Source organism: Triturus cristatus, chromosome 5_2, assembly GCF_964204655.1.
Source record: "Triturus cristatus chromosome 5_2, aTriCri1.1, whole genome shotgun sequence".
Lineage (NCBI taxonomy): Eukaryota > Metazoa > Chordata > Amphibia > Caudata > Salamandridae > Triturus > Triturus cristatus.
In genome coordinates this window covers 355232818-355248994 of record NC_140588.1, presented here as the reverse complement: position 1 = coordinate 355248994, position 16177 = coordinate 355232818, and the positions used below count along the sequence as shown (strand labels likewise).

The 16177-nt window shown below is 42.6% G+C and overlaps 1 protein-coding gene across 6 annotated transcripts in view; it reads left to right on the top strand.

Moving 5' to 3' along the window:
• LOC146822994 (uncharacterized) overlaps nt 1-16177 on the top strand; it is a 291184-nt gene that overhangs the window by 70542 nt on the left and 204465 nt on the right. For all 6 annotated transcript variants that reach the window (XM_085607181.1, XM_085607177.1, XM_085607180.1 and 3 more), the window contains one exon: nt 2885-4064. In XM_085607181.1, the coding sequence (XP_085463307.1) occupies nt 2909-4064 (1156 nt within the window). In that variant the 5' untranslated portion in view covers nt 2885-2908. The remainder of the gene's footprint in view (nt 1-2884; nt 4065-16177) is intronic.

The following is a 16177-nucleotide window of genomic DNA, read 5'->3' as shown; positions in this document are numbered from 1 at the left end:
GTGTACATCCAAGGCTGCAGCACTATTTGTGCCACCCTGAGTGTGACAAAGGACAAAATAGTTCTCATCCTGCCACTGCAGACTGGAAGAGCAGAGTTTACACTGCTAGTTCGACTTTGCCATATAAACAAATGGCAAAGCCACCACTCCCTTAATAATATATGTAAGTCTCCCCTAAGGAGGGCTTATGGAGCCCTATGGCAGGGAGCAGTATATTGTTAAGCAAGACATATAGGTTTATATATGTCTTAGCAGCAAAATCGTTAAAGTTATTTTTTTGCTGAGAAAAAGTTGGTAATCCCATTGGCTAATACAGGGTTACCAGCTGGCATCCGAACCTGGCTATCTTCTGAATAGTATTAGAAAAAAGATGCAAAAAGGAAGTATTAACATTACTTTAGATGCAAATGTGGAGAATGTATGAAAATAAACAAATTAATATGGTTAATGTCAAAAGTCACTCAGTCTCATCTAAATTCGTGTCAATTCTTCCTCTTGCATCTTTTGGCAAAGAACATCTCCTTATAAGGCTTTCATGGTGCGCACAGATGTAAATAATTGTATTTCTCTACCTTCCCTTTGTGAAGTCTCTTCCATGTGATTAATGGACAGAGCGCGCAGATGTAAATAACTACCGTTAACTGCATGAAGGTGATATTTCCCTGAACGGTTGGGGGCCTTGACACCTATTCCACTGACAATTAATTTTGCACAAGCGTTAGTAGATGGTCTGTGTCTACCGTGCCTGCAAGAAGTGGCAGCATAGTCCCTTGCTACTTTACTGCAGTTTGTTGAGGTCATCCCATTAAACTACAATTGATACATCTACGGCTGTGAGTCTCATTGCCCCAATCCTGTGGTGTCTGCTGTTGTGATGATCAAGGACTCTAGAAATTCATAAAAATATGCTCTATTTTTATAAATTGTTCTTGTGTCTCTTTCTTGTTGTGTGACTTTCTTAGCCCATTGTTTGGTGCTGTTAAATGCTTTACACTAAGTTCCTTTATCAATCCTTGCTGCTCAAAGTCACAGGTACACAGGGTTGAGCAAAGGTGAAAGAAACGAGCCTGACTGGACCCAAGACAATATTTGCAAGTGCATTCCTCTATAAGGCTCCACAGCTATATCATATAATAAACCCAAATTCTGCCATGGTGTAAATTGCCATCTGACTTCTCAGATTTATTTTTTTCTTCTGCCTTTAACACTGCATTTTCTAGGTCAGTAGACCTTTGTTTCTTTCCATTTTTAAATGAGTTACTGTTAATATGGCTTTACCTTAGATGGCAGCTTTACAGAGGGTTGCAGGGATTCTACTGTGTTTGTGTTAAGTTGAGAATATTCCTTTTTGGTTAGCCACCAAGGGCTCAAACTCCATAATGAGTGAGACTTTGGATTCATATATTGTATACAAACTTCATATCAAGATCTTGGTTAGAGAGACCTCGTGCATGGATTTTTATCTCCATGATGAGGTGTACATAGGCAATGGGGGTGAAAAAGTAATCAATGTCAGAGTGCTCCTGAAATAAAAGTATAACCCACTGCCTTGGGGTGGTAATGTTTACAAATTTTGCTATAATCCGTCGACATGGTGAATGATGCAAAGAGATAAGAGGATGGAGAGGCTGCCAACAGGGCCCTGCTCTATCTAAACCACTATTCATAAGGCCATTGAAATCTCCCCAATGATTGTGATACCTGATGGGGCTTTTATTATAGCATTTCTGAGGGGGCAGTTCACATTGACTAGTGTAATGGTCATATTATAAATAGATCCATTAATCACCACATATAGTCCCAACTTGCCTCCCCATATGGGACCTATTTCGAGGGGGAATTGTCAATTGTTTAGGGTTACTGCTCCTCTGGATCCTCTATAGAATCCTTAGTGACACGCCTTCAAAAAGCCATACCACTGCAAGCATTTACAATCATCGCCAAAGAGGTGACAGGCCATATTGCTTTGGTTTAAGAAATGCATCCCTCTTGATTTTATTAGACCATTAATGGTCCATGAGAGGCACTTTAATGAATTCCCATATATAGATATTATTTTTATAAGGTTGTCCATGTCAGGACGAAATGTTTGTCATATTGCACTTCACAAGATCTAATTGAATGAGTAATTTAAGGATAAATCCAAATCCACCCTACGCTGCAAAATAATAAGTATCTATTGGAAACAACTAGGACAACAAAGCATCAGATCCTTTTAACCTTCCCATATGGAGTGCATGACTTGAAGCCTGTAGCTGTTGTGACTTTGTCACTCATCAAAGCGTTGTTTCCCAAAGGGGACTCGAGAACTGTTCAACTTCATTGACAATTATCCTTTATTTAGTTCACTTATCGTGTTGTTTTCTATTCTCTAATTACTTTAACTCAGTTAACAAACAATAAGTCACTATGTCAGCCTCCCGATTGCAGTAGTATCCATATTAGTAAACAAAACCTCTTTTTTTTGCAACATGAATGTTGGCGGCTTCTGGATATGACCATCCTGGTTCAGTCCTCGTATATCATGCACCACGTAAGTTTGGTTGACATTCTTCTCTATCTAGGCTCTCACGTCTCCTGCTCTATAAACCAGAGTCATGTTGTACATTCTACTGGGAGCAGTAGTAAATGGGGTTGCTACAGCGAGCAATTGGGTAAGTCTCTCTCAACACGAAAATGTAGGATGTGCGTGTTTCACCAGCAGTCAAAGTAGGTGCAAAGGAACATGTTTGGGACTGTTGTTCATATGTTTTTGTAGCATGGTTTGGTGCACAAGGATTTTAACTGTTCGTTTTTTAGTTGTCTAATGTGGACCTTAAAATGTTGAAGTACAGTGTATTGTAAGAGTCATTTTTAGCTTCTTTTCATCTTTCTTTTACCCTAGACACTACATTCCCCTGAAGGGAAGATGAATGAGCTCAAATATAAATATATTCCATCGATCACCCTGCATATAACTGAGGAAATTACTACCACGAGGCTCTGCTCCTCTTCCAGTGAAGATTTTGAAGAGCAAATCGCCAACCTTGTGGATGTATTTTTGGTCAAAATGTACATATGCAAGCTTTGCCAGTTTACCACTAGTATCAAGAATAAAATCAAGATCCATGTGTCTAACGATCATGAGCTTGACCGTATCCATCTAATTTCCACAAGCCCTGGAATAGGCGCAGACCAAGAAGAAAATGACAACTACAGTATTGGGGATGAAATTGGTCAAGAAAATAAAGAAAATGAAGTGAACCTGGAGAAGATGCCCTTCCTTTTGCCCATGTACAGAATTCTTAATAACATGAGTCCTGAGTCCTGTGATATAAGCCTTGGAGACCATAGTGATAGCACACAGGTGGCCCACACTTGTGACGTCAATACACTGTTTGAAGAAGAAACCTCAAATTTTCAGCTTGACGAGCCAAGCTCGGTAGCCTCGAACCCAATTCCATGCTCAGCAGATGCCTCTGAATCCAGAAAGAGCACAGATGACGAGGAGGCCCAGTCTGAGCACCTCATGTCTCTTGGTCTCTGTCGCACGTCCATCATTAAATCCCAGGCACTAGGAGCTGAGACCAAAGTCCCTGTGCCGGAAGCAAGATGGGAGACAAATCGCAATCAGCAAAAGGACAAGGCTGAGCAGAACTATATGAGTATTGCTCGGAAGAACCATTTTCGTCCCCGGCTTCGAGCTGACCGAAGAAAGCATGTTTGCAAACTTTGTGATTGTGAACTCAAGTCCAAAGAGTCTTACAAAACCCATATGAAATGTCATGACAGAGCCCAGGGATTTAAATGTCTTCATTGCAGCTGCTGTATGTCAGACTGGAGTCTGATGGAGAAACACATAGAAACCCATGTGACAGCAAATGAGACATACAAGTGCCTTGTCTGCCAGAAAGGATTTATGATGAGAAGCACATGGAAATTGCACAAGAAAAGGCATCAGGAAAAATTGAATGTTTTCCAGTGCTCGAAGTGTTCTACTTTTTATAAATCAGAACAGATTCGAAATCTCCACTTGGCCTGTCACAATGAAGATCATTTCAAGTGCCCACACTGTGATTTCACGGGTAAGCAAGCGTTGTGATTTTCATCTTTTATCTACATGTTTTATTGTGTGCATACTTTTGTAACAACAGGGCTTCCCCAAATTTACTTCGGGAACAATCAAGTCCTCTGCGCAAGGGTGTCTGCCTAAATCCCTGTTTGTTCTGAACTTGTCGAAGCATTTTGCTTCTGATTTAGAAACAGAAATATGATTCCAGAATTGAGATTATTTTTCTTGTTCAGCGTGAAGGTGTATGGATCTATAAATGGTTTCACTGCCGTTTGTGCATAATGCACACACTTGAGCATTCTGGAAGCAATACTTGTTTTCTCATTTATTTGTTTTTTGCTAACTTTAATATTCATTCATTGTTCAGTATTATTTGCGTTCCTGGGTAGTTCTCCATTCAGTCATTTTTAGGGTATTCTGCAGTACAAGAATATGGCTTCTAGAGTAAAGGTAAACTTTGGCAGGAATGGTGATCAGCACCATACATCAGGCTCCCCGCCATCTAATTGGCAAATTGGTGTTTTGAACATGGTGGATGTAGCGAGTTATGGTGTGTGCTGTGTGCATTGGTAAGTATAATTGGAATATTTCTGCGGTTTCACGATGTGAGCCAGAACCATAGCTCTGTTTTTAACTGTGTTTTTTTCCAGTGAATGTCATTGTTTTTTTATGATGTACTTAATTTCCAGTTCCCACTGTTGGCTGCATCTAACACAATATGGGCATCCTACCCCCACTACCTTTGAACATGCACAGTGGGATTGACTGCAGGGCCTGGTCTGCGGCCAGGCCTTGCACCTAACCTGCCGCAGGCAACCAGACCCCTCGGTATCTGGCTTTTGGCACCCAACTCACAGCAGCGGCCAACGCCTGATGTGCACAGCCTTTGGCCATGTTCACCAGGGGTTGATAACAGAGTCTGGCCTACCCAGCGCGGGTACATAACACCCATTGTGTATGTCAAAAGGACTGGCCTTCATTCAGGCCCTGCACCAAACCTGCTCCAGATGGCCAACCCCTGCTGTGCACAAGGGCTGATCCATTGAGCTTGACCTTTATTTATTATTATTATAATAATAATAATTATTATTATTGTTTTGGTTCGCGGATTCTGCATTGTAACCTCCAATCAGGGAAAGATTCATGTCCAGGTACTGCAAACCGAGAGCAAGCTTCTCTGACCCATGCTGCCCCTTAGGAGGTTTGCTATTCCGAATACATATCTGTGAATCGGCGATACCAATGCAGAAGCTTGCCCTGGGTGTCCGCTGTAGCCGGGATCTTACTCTGGATCTCAACTCATAAAATGTCAGCCAGATTCTGCGGTACCTGTGTTTCTCCCAGGGCCCCTGTCCGCAATTTAATATGCTGAGGTTCCATGGATTCCCCCCACTGTGGCCAGAAAGTCAGCAGGCTGTGCCTCTCTGACCCCTGTATATGGTCTTTACATTTTTTATTCAGAATACAGGACATCATGAAATTGCCACTTCAAAGGACATTTTTTCTCTTACAGCAGTAAATCAAATCCATTGGAACCGCTGTGCCAACTCTAGATCCCCGTATCCTAATGCAACGACAAGATAGAAGCCTTCCACATCCGATCAGTTTCCTTTTTTTGTATTAGTTCATTCATAAATGATTTGCGAATCCAAAACAACTAAGATAATCAAAATTGTTAACCCTTTAAAGCCTGCTGAGCAACATTTTTGAAATACTTACTTCTCAAGAACTGTGAACGGATTTATACCAAACGTTGCATGCGCGTAGAACTTTACTCAGGAAATATGCTTTAGTTGGTTTCATGCACATTCGTTTTTGTTGTTTTTGAGAAATAGTTTTTTTTAAACGGTGGCAGGTGCAGGTGAATGGGCGAACTGTGTTTAATGTAACGATTAGGTGATTCACCACTCCTTCAATCACATTTGAATTTTTTTACAAATGTTATTTGTTGGAAATGGGATATGTATATTTTTTCTTCCACATTGAAAATAAACAGTTAAGGGTTAGATATAGTGCAGCAAACACAAACCTAAAAAAGCCCTGAACATTTCCAGTTTGGTACGCAACGTGAAACACCCACCATAACTCACACCGCATACCAATTCTTTGCTCTTGATAGACAGGCTTGTTTCATTTACCATAGGCATAGTGATATAAGTATGTAATAACCCAGTAATAGTAAAGCGCAAACTAATCACCCCCAAGGGTCTCAAGGCGCTGGAGGCCATCGGGGAAATTAAGTGAGCTATTGCCCAGAGTCACATGATGCGGAGCTGATCTGCCCCCGGTGCGGGGGATCGAACCGTTCGCCTGTGCTCCGGAGTCAGCCACCCCGGGACGCTCCACCACACCTCATGTTCAGCCTTCAGACATGTTCAGCGTTGTGCGTGATGGTGTTGTATACCATAAGTGGCGAATATCAGTGCTTTTTTAGATTATTCGTTGCTGAGCCATTACTAACCTTTAACTATTTTGTTTTCAGTGAATATGTATATATTTGGCAGAGATTACCCATCACCCTGTTTTTTTAATAAATGACCTCTTTGTGAAAACTTAAGTAAGACTGGAACTTCATATTTGTGTTCAGGGTTCATTGTTAGCTGAGCATTGCAGGTACACCTTCAAAACAGACAGAAAGTAGGTCTCTACCCAATACATGCTTCTGTCTTCTGTTTCACTTACATTTTTAAATAAAACCTTTCGTATGTGTAAAAAGGATTGTTTTGTTCTAATTGCACCAAAATGAATAATTTATCTTTGAAAAATGTGTGTGTATTTATATGTGTATATGTGTGTATGTGTATATATATATATATATTCACTTAAAAAACCATAGGTTTCACACATGTTATAGTTAGGTGGACATTTCACTCGTAAAAAACCAATGAAATTCCCCCGTTATAGTTAGTTCAGATATCTATAACTCGCGCGACCGCCATTCTATCAAAAGGATGATGTCATCAGTGATGTCATGAGTGATGCCACTGACCATGTCATGAGTGATGTAATATGTGACGTCATGAGCAGTGGATTGCGGGCGCGTGAGTTATAGTTATCTGAACTAACTATAACTGGGGAATTTCATTGGTTTTTTTTACGAGTGAAATATCCACCTAACTATAACATGTGTGAAACCTATGGTTTTTTAAGTGAATTTGCAAGGTTTTTTAAATGCTAATTCCTAACTATAACGTGTGTGAAACCTATGGTTTATTAAGTGAATTTGTACGTTTTGCTAAGTTTATGTATTTATTATTATATTTTTTATATATTTATTTTACAATAAACTACGTATTAAAATTATTATTATTTTTTTTTAATGGTTTTTCACCGGGCGCGCACGGTGCGTGCACCCCGCGATTTAAAAAAAAAAAATTAAAATCTTTTTCTCTGCCTTCGGGATCCTTCAGGGACCCCCTGACAAAGGCTAGGGGGTCAGGAACTCTCTACCCTGCCCCCTTTTCACGTTCGCCACCTTCCTTTTTCACTCTCAAAACAAACAAAATGGTTGCCGACACTTCCTGATTTCGAACGATTCGAACGTGGACTGACATGTAACCACCAATCAGAATTACGCTCGCGCGCATGGTGCGCGGCTATAGATATTTATGTACTTTAACTGCAATTTTCTCAGGAACTACTGAACAGATTGACTCCATATATGCAAAAGGCGCATCCCTGACCTGAGGACTACCTCTTTGCCAATTTTCAAGTAATTCTGTTCAGCTGTACCTTCGACTAAAGGTCCTATGGGAAAATGCATGGTGAAAACGCGTTATGGGACCCCCCTTTTTCCTCGGCCCCCGCTTGACGAATCCCCCCAAGACTTTCAGGGTAGGAGCTGAGCGGAGCGCCCCATTAGTTTTGAAAATTTCACGAGGATTCGTCAACCGGCGCCAAAGTTATTCAAAATAGAATTTTGAGATTTCCTATGGAAACACGGTCCTAACTATAACTATCTACTGGCGACCGCCAGTAGATAATAAATATATATATATATATATATATATATATATATATATATATATATATATGTCAACATCCTGATCGTCTCTCCACAAACAGGCACCAACACCGTGAAGACTTATGGCACAGACGGCGATTTATTTCAAATACAGGTCAGACGCGTTTCGGCGGTGAAACCGCCTTGCTCACTGCATGAAATGTTCTGTCAGTGTCAACCAAACAAATACCTCCACCATTTACCTGTGGTTGCCAGGACAACCAGTACATGTCATAGACATAGAAGTTAATACACCGTGACTTGGCAAAATACAATTGTGCGCAAATATATGGATTAACCAACATTGGTAAAATATACAATTTGCAATCACATGTGTAGTTAAATATAATACCTGAAACAAAAAGCGAGTTTAAATGTCACTCTAGAGGTCGAAAATAAACACAAAGAAAATAAGAAGTGCCGCTTATATTAGAGCGGAACAGCCCGTCTTAGTGTGTACCCCATGAGGTGTGTTCCAAATAAATGTGACAGAGTTGGTTTACAACGGAGGGAATGTATCAAAAGAATATCTATCAACCAAAGTGCGAGGTTAATCGGCCTGCTTGGTTTACGTTTGTATATGCGGTATCAAAGTACGAGCACCACAAATACATCGTAATAAAAATGAAGAAAGTTATGGCTTCCACTTACAGAAATTCATTACATCCCTATAAGCGGAACACCGTAGCTGACAAGTGCCACTACACAAAGGAAATAAAAAGGGAAAATAAGGGGGGTGATAAAAATGTCACCACCAAAGGGATATCCCGCCCAAGTGGGCAAAAAGATACTCACGATCTGAAATAGCAGGCCAGGAAAGGAATTGAATTACCTATCGCCCTCCTACTGTATATATCCCGAGAGTAAATTACACAGGGATTGGAACACAAGTCCAATGGGGTGGTATATACAGGTAAATGTAAATAAGATAAAAATAAAAGGTTAAGAGCAGTCATGCTCCGAGGAAGGGGTTCAAGCGAAGAGGCCAATCTTCTCAAATAACGACTCAGAGATGGACATTAAGCGCTTCATCTGCATTCATCCCATGTGGGATTTTGGAATTGAGGAGAATGATATACTTAGATTCCAGTCTCCTCAAGGCCAATTGCCTGTTACCTCCCCTTGGATTTTTAGAGACACTATCAATCACAAAATAGGAGAGGTCCTGGGTCCTTCCACCGTGGCACAGATTAATATGGCGTGCCACTGGGTATGATTGGTCATCGTTCGCAATTGCTCTCAAGTGTTGCAAAATACGGACGTGAACTTGGTGGATCGTACTGCCAACATACAGTTTGGGGCATGTGCATTGAAGCACGTACACGGCAAAGTCCGTTTTGCAGTTGAAACTGCCACGGATGGTGTAAGGTGAATGTCTGAAAGGCATTGTAACAGACTTGGTGTTATTGCCGTGTTTGCAGGCTTTACATCTACTACACCTGACAAAGCCTCTGGGTGATTGTAGCCAGGTTTGTCCCTTCGCTATAGAAGGAGCGTTGCGAACCAATTCCTGTCGCATTGATTTCGCTCTTCTGTAACTGATGGCCGGGGTTTTGGGGCATTTAGGTCCCAAAACTGGATCACTGCGGACTGTCTGCCAGTGTTTGTGTAGGATTTTTCTCAATGTAGTATGATATGCATTGAATCCCGTGATCATTCTCGGGATGCCCGCCTCTTTTCTTGCACTCTCCTCCTCTTTCTTAAACAGAAGATCTTCTCGTGTCTTAGACTCACTTCTGTTTCTGGCTTTCTCAAGCGTTTGTGTTTTATACCCTCTGCTCTGGAGTCTGCTAAACAATTCGTCAGTAGATTTCGTAAGACCTTCAGATGTACTGCAGTTGCGTCTCATCCTGAGACATTCTGCAAAAGGAATGCCCTCCTTAACGCTGTTGTGATGGAAGCTATTTGCGTGAAGGATGGCATTCCCTGCGGTGTCTTTCCTGTATGTTCTAGTCTGTAGACAATTATTCTCAATGTATACTTCAATATCAAGAAATTGGATGGAGGTCTTGCTGGTATGACTAGTGAATGATAGATTCAGACTGTTGCTGTTCAATTCGTTGGCAAAGATTTGAGCACTTTCTTCAGTACCTTGCCACAGTATGAATATATCATCAATGTACCGCACATAGATGTTCACATTCTCAGTCATGATAGTTTTGTGTCCCCTCATGAGTACTTGCTCCTCCCACCAGCCCATATGCAAATTAGCATAACTGGGGGCGAAGCAAGTACCCATGGCAGTGCCCTGTAGTTGTTTGTAAAACAGTTTATCAAAAATGAACACATTATTGTCCAGGCACCACTCAGCCATACAGAGTAACATAAGGGAGTGTTCTTGCATGTGTGATGGTCTTGTATTTAGATAGTGCTTCAAGGCATTGAGGCCATCCTTATGTCTGATACTCGTATATAACGAGTTGACGTCAAGGGTCATCAAAACATAGTCTTCTTTCCAGTTTACATCGAATATCTTGCTTAGGAAATCACCAGTATCTTTGATGTGAGATGGTAATTGACAGACCAGAGGTTGTAAAAAGAAGTCGATGAAGCGAGAAGTGTTTTCAAATAGACTCCCAATAGCTGCAATGATTGGTCTTCCAGGTGGATTGATTGCGTTTTTATGGATCTTAGGAATAAGATATAGTTGCGGTGTTACTGGGTAGTCTATTTTCAGATAGTCAAATTCCGATTTAGTGATCAAATTCACACTCTTCCATTCGTATAAGGTTTTATGATATTTTTCCTTAATACCTACTATAACCGTTGGTGTTATCCTGCAGTAACAATCCTTGTCATTAAGCTGTTTCAATGCTTCCAGGTTATAGTCTTCTAGGGGCCACAAGACGACATTGCCCCCTTTGTCTGACCATCTATATATATATATATATATGATTCGAAATCCTTTATTCCATAAGTAAATTCCAAGAATAACGGGACAGCACACCAGGAAACGGCACAAAACTTTATTGTGCGCTAGCTTTTCAAGGACGACGCGTTTCGGCGTTTGCCTTTGTCAACTTATGGAATAAAGGATTTCGAATCATACCACAGTGGCTGCTGCTGCCACTGACAGCACCAACGTCGCAGGCAAGGGGACTGCTCTGGCAGCAAGCTGACAAATATATATATATATATATATATATATATATATATATTACCTACTGGCGGTCGCCAGTAGGTAGTTATAGTTAGGACCACGTTTCCATAGGAAATCCGCAACATTCTATTTTGAATAACTTTGGCGCCGGTCGACGAATCCTCGCGAATTTTTCAAAATAGGTGGGGCGCTACGCTCCGCTCCTACCCTGAAAGTCTCGGGGGGATTCGTCAAGCGGGGGCTGAGATAAAAAGGGGTCCCAAAACGCGTTTTTCCCATGCATTTTTCCATAGGACCTTTAGACAGGGCTACAGCCCGAACGGCTGAACAGAATTTAATGAAATTTGGCAGAGAGGTAGTCCCCAGGTCAAGGAAGTGCCTTTTGTAGGTTTGGTGTAAATCTGTTCAGTAGATTCTGAGAAAATAGCCTTTAAATCAATATATAAATCTGTGGCAGCTTACGGTGCGCTTACCGTGCGCTTACCGTAAGCTTACCGTACGCGTACGGTGGCGTGCGCGAGCGCGATTCTGATTGGCTCTTAGATCTTAGTAAACATTCGAAACCAGGAAGCGGCGGCCGCCATTTTCTCTCTCGCTTCCTGAGTTGGGCAGCAAAAACGTACCCCAAATATATGTAAAGAGGCAGTTTCATGAGATCCTAACCACCCAGCATTGATACAGGGGTCCCCAAACCACCCCCAAGCCCAAAAAAAAAAAAAAAAAATTTTTTCGGAAAATCGCCGATTACGCTTACCGTACGCGCACGGTAAAAAATTATAAAAAAAAAAAAAAACTATCCACATTCTCCCCACCCCGTGTGCAATTGGTGTCCGAAGAATACATTTCACAAAGATGCGCAAAATATGTCCCCCATGTGCGCACGGTGCGCGAAGCGCATCGTGCGTACATGGCCCATCCCGCTTAACGTGGGCACGCGGTGCGCGCAGCGCACCGCGTGACCACTGTGCGCGCACGGCACTAACTGCGTAAAGTGGGCGCGCGGTGCGCGAAGCGCACCGCGTGCTCACTGGGCGCGCACGGTGCGCGAAGCGCACCGTGCGCGCACGGAACAAACTGCGTTAACTGGGCGCGCACGCCACGAATGGCGTAAAGTAACTTAGCATTTAAAAAACCTTGCAAATTCACTGAAAAAACCATAGGTTTCACACATGTTATAGTTAGCTGGACATTTTACTGATAAAAAACCAATGAAATTCCCCCGTTATAGTTACTGCAGGCAACTATAACTCACGCGACCGCAATCTTCTGCTGATGACATATGTGTCTTTATGAAAAAAAAATATTTGTAATATATGTAAAGCTAAAATTTAATGGAAGAAGACATGGGCAAATAAGTGTCTAAATACAGTATTAGCATCAGCAGAGGATTGCGGTCGCGTGAGTTATAGTTGCCTGCAGTAACTATAACGGGGGAATTTCATTGGTTTTTTATCAGTAAAATGTCCAGCTAACTATAACATGTGTGAAACCTATGGTTTTTTCAGTGAATATATATATATATATATATATATATATATATATATATCCAACCAGACAATCCTCTCGTACCATCCAACAAGGATTGATGCAGATGCCAGATTCAATTAATTTATTTTTTCAAGTATCCACCATAACCATCATTATGAGTTTCAGTGGTCCAGTGTGGCCATGGGCACATCACATGCGCAACATTTCCATATGCTTTATCAATGAATACCTCATCATAGATCTAAAGACAAGACTTGCATACTGATGCAAAGAGGAGAAATACATTGACCATAGTATTAGGCACAATCAAACTTCAAGTAGCTTGCCCATGCGCTGATTTATCCATAGAATCACAAACTAAAAGTGTGAATTGAAATAGGTTGAAATAAATTAAATTCTCATGTCAGTCATTCATATACATTGTAGACACATTGGCGGCCTGTACAAATGTCATTGTTACAACCCGAGAATTCATACAGTACAATATGATGCATTTGTTAGATCAAACAGGCTCTCTACGGGCGGATCATTTCATTATTTAGGTTGCATATAGCAATATTCCACCAGTGATTGAGTCCATGTTGACATGACATAGACATTTAACGTGCATATATGCGTTTTAGGGATACCTTTTAGGGTGCTAATTCCTTAAAACATACAGTGAAAATACTTAAGCCTTTGTGGGCTGACCAACGAGTTAGCATCAACCACAATTGTGGAGTTACACTTGGGAACCCGCAAGGGTTTCCTATTGCCGATACTCTGTCCCGCCCCCTCTTCTTATTTATTACGCACAATAGGTGAAAGGACTCTCACTCACCACAGTCCCATTCTAGTTCTGCACACTATGCACCCAGTGAAAGGAACGATCCATACTTCAACAGTAAACTGTATCAGACCATCAATTGAAAGCGATAGGCATTCATTATGAGGAGAATGGCATTGTGGCATACACCAGAAATTTAGAGAGGTTGATTTATTTATCTGTGACACAGCATCTCTCTTTCAGATCTCCCAAATTACTACTATCGTACTGACTATTAACATCCAGGGGAATACATGAATATTGTTGGTGCTATTGCATGCGAAAGTCGATTTGAGCTGCATTTAGCGCATTTATATCAAAATATTGTTGTCGGGCCATTGCGGCATTTACCCGTGTATTTATGCATAATTGTGCACATAAGCAACTTATTGGATTACTATGTTGGTTTATTATTGGGAAGGTCGTATGAAAGATACATGATGCAATTATGTTAAATTGCCGTACAATGCAATGTGGGATTGTTCCCAACTCCTCTATGTTTAGGGACGGTTGGGATATTTTTTGTGGACGGGCGTGACCCATAGATTTGCTTTAATCTGTATGACCATGAATTTACACTCTGATGTTTGATATTTGATATTTTTATGGGTATACTTAAGAAGCAGTAATATTGCAATAATTGTCCTAATGGATGAATTATGGATTGCACAGCATAGAAATGCATGAATTTCTTCTATGTCCAAAAGATTTTTTCTATGTCCATATATTCTACTAGCGGTCGCCAGTAGATAGTTATAGTTAGAACCTAGTTTCCATTGGAAAAGCATTTTTTGATGTGCTTAGAACTTTGGCGTTGTTTGACGAATCTTTATGAAATTTTCCAAAAAGTTCCTCTTTTCAGATCAGCTCCTATCTTGAAAGTTTGGGGGTGATTCGTCAAGGGGGGGCTGAGAAAAAAGGGGGGTCCCAAAACGTGTTTTCTCCATGCAATTTCCATAGGAAACTTTAGGCAAGGCTACAGGTCAAACTGCTGAACGGAATTACGCCAAATTTGGCAGGTAAAAAAGGTCTTGGTCCAGAAAGCACGCTTTTGTTGAAATGGTGTATATCCGTTCAGTAGTTTTTGAGATATTAAAGGACAAAAATATATATATATATCTGGGCGGAGCCTAACTCCCGAGCACGAGCTTGCCTCTGATTGGCTGCTAACACTTCAAACCAGGAAGTGTTTGCAGCCATCTCGTGCCTCGCATCGAGTGAAAATAAAACAAAGGTCCCGGGGACAATTTAATATACCAGAGCTCTGTCTGTGCGAGATACCCCTTTCACACTCCCTCTCCCCACATCACCAGCTCGCAGCTATGCCTTTAGAAGCCAGTCCGTCAGCTCGCAGCTCTCTACCTCTGCGAGCCAGTACGCTGCTGTGTCGGCTCGCAGCTCTCTACCTCTGCGCACCAGTACGCTGCTGTGCATTTGCGAGCAGACAGCCCGTAGCTCTCCCTCTGCGAGTTGAGCCCACGGGCCGCAGCTCTCCCTCTGCGAGTCTGGGTGCGAACTGTTGAAACTAGAAACTGTTGGCAGCCATTTTGTGATTCAGTCCACGTCAGCTTGCATCTCTCCGTCTACAAGACATCGAGTCTGCAGCTCTACCTCTGCGAGGCAACTCTGAAAACATACCGGAGCTCTGTCTGTGCGAGATACCCCTTTCACGCTCCCTCTCCCTACATCACCAGCTAGCGGCTATGGCTTTAGAAGCTAGTCCGCCGGCTCGCAGCTTTGAGTCTGCGAGCCGTCGGCCCGCAGCTCTACCTCTGCGAGCCAGCCCATTAGCTCGTAGCTGTGTGTCTGCTAGCAGGCCCATCGGCCCGTTGCTCTCTCTGTGCGAGTCAGACCACAGCTCTCTGAAGCATAGCCCCCAACAACCTTCTCGGGCCCCCAACTCTCCCTCTGTGAGCCACCGGTCGGCTCGCAGCTCTTCATGTGCGAGTTCTCGGGTTCGCAGTTGTATCTCTGAAGCCAAGACTGGAAATATACTGCAGCTCTCTCTCTGCGAGATACCCCCTTCACGCTCCCCCTCCCCACATCACTGTCCCACAGCTATCCCTTTGGAAGCCGACGGCCCGCACCTTTCCCTATACCAGTCAGCCCGCAGCTGTTCCTCTGCGAGCTGGCCCGCAGCTCTCCCTCTGCGAGCCGATGGGCCGCAGCTCTCCCTCTACGAGCCAGCCAGTCGGCTCGCCGCTCTTCCTCTACGAGCCAGCCCGCCGGCTCGCAAGTCTCCATCTGCGAACCACGGGTTGATTCGCAGCTCTTCGTCTGCAACCCAGCCCATTAGCTCGTAGCTGTGTGTCAGCTAGCATGCCCGTCAGCCCGTTGCTGTCCCTCTGGGAGTCAGACCACAGTTCTCTGAAGCATAGCCCCCAACAACCTTCTCGGGCCCGCAGCTCTACCTCTGCGAGCCAGCCCATTAGCTCATTGCTGTGTGTCTGCTAGCCCCGTCAGCCCGTTGCTGTCCCTGTGCGAGTCAGACCACAGCTCTCTGAAGCATAGCCCCCAACAACCTTCTCACACATAAGCCCCAAAAAGAAAGGGAATAGACAACACCCATACACATCCACTCCCTTTCCACACACAAAAAGAGGTGCAAAAGAGAACACACCACAACAAAACCCATAGTCAACGCGGGACAAAGACCCATGCGTAAGAGAAGCAGGAAAGGTAGGAGAAAAACAATCAATTACGAAACATTGCACACAAAGGTAACACACC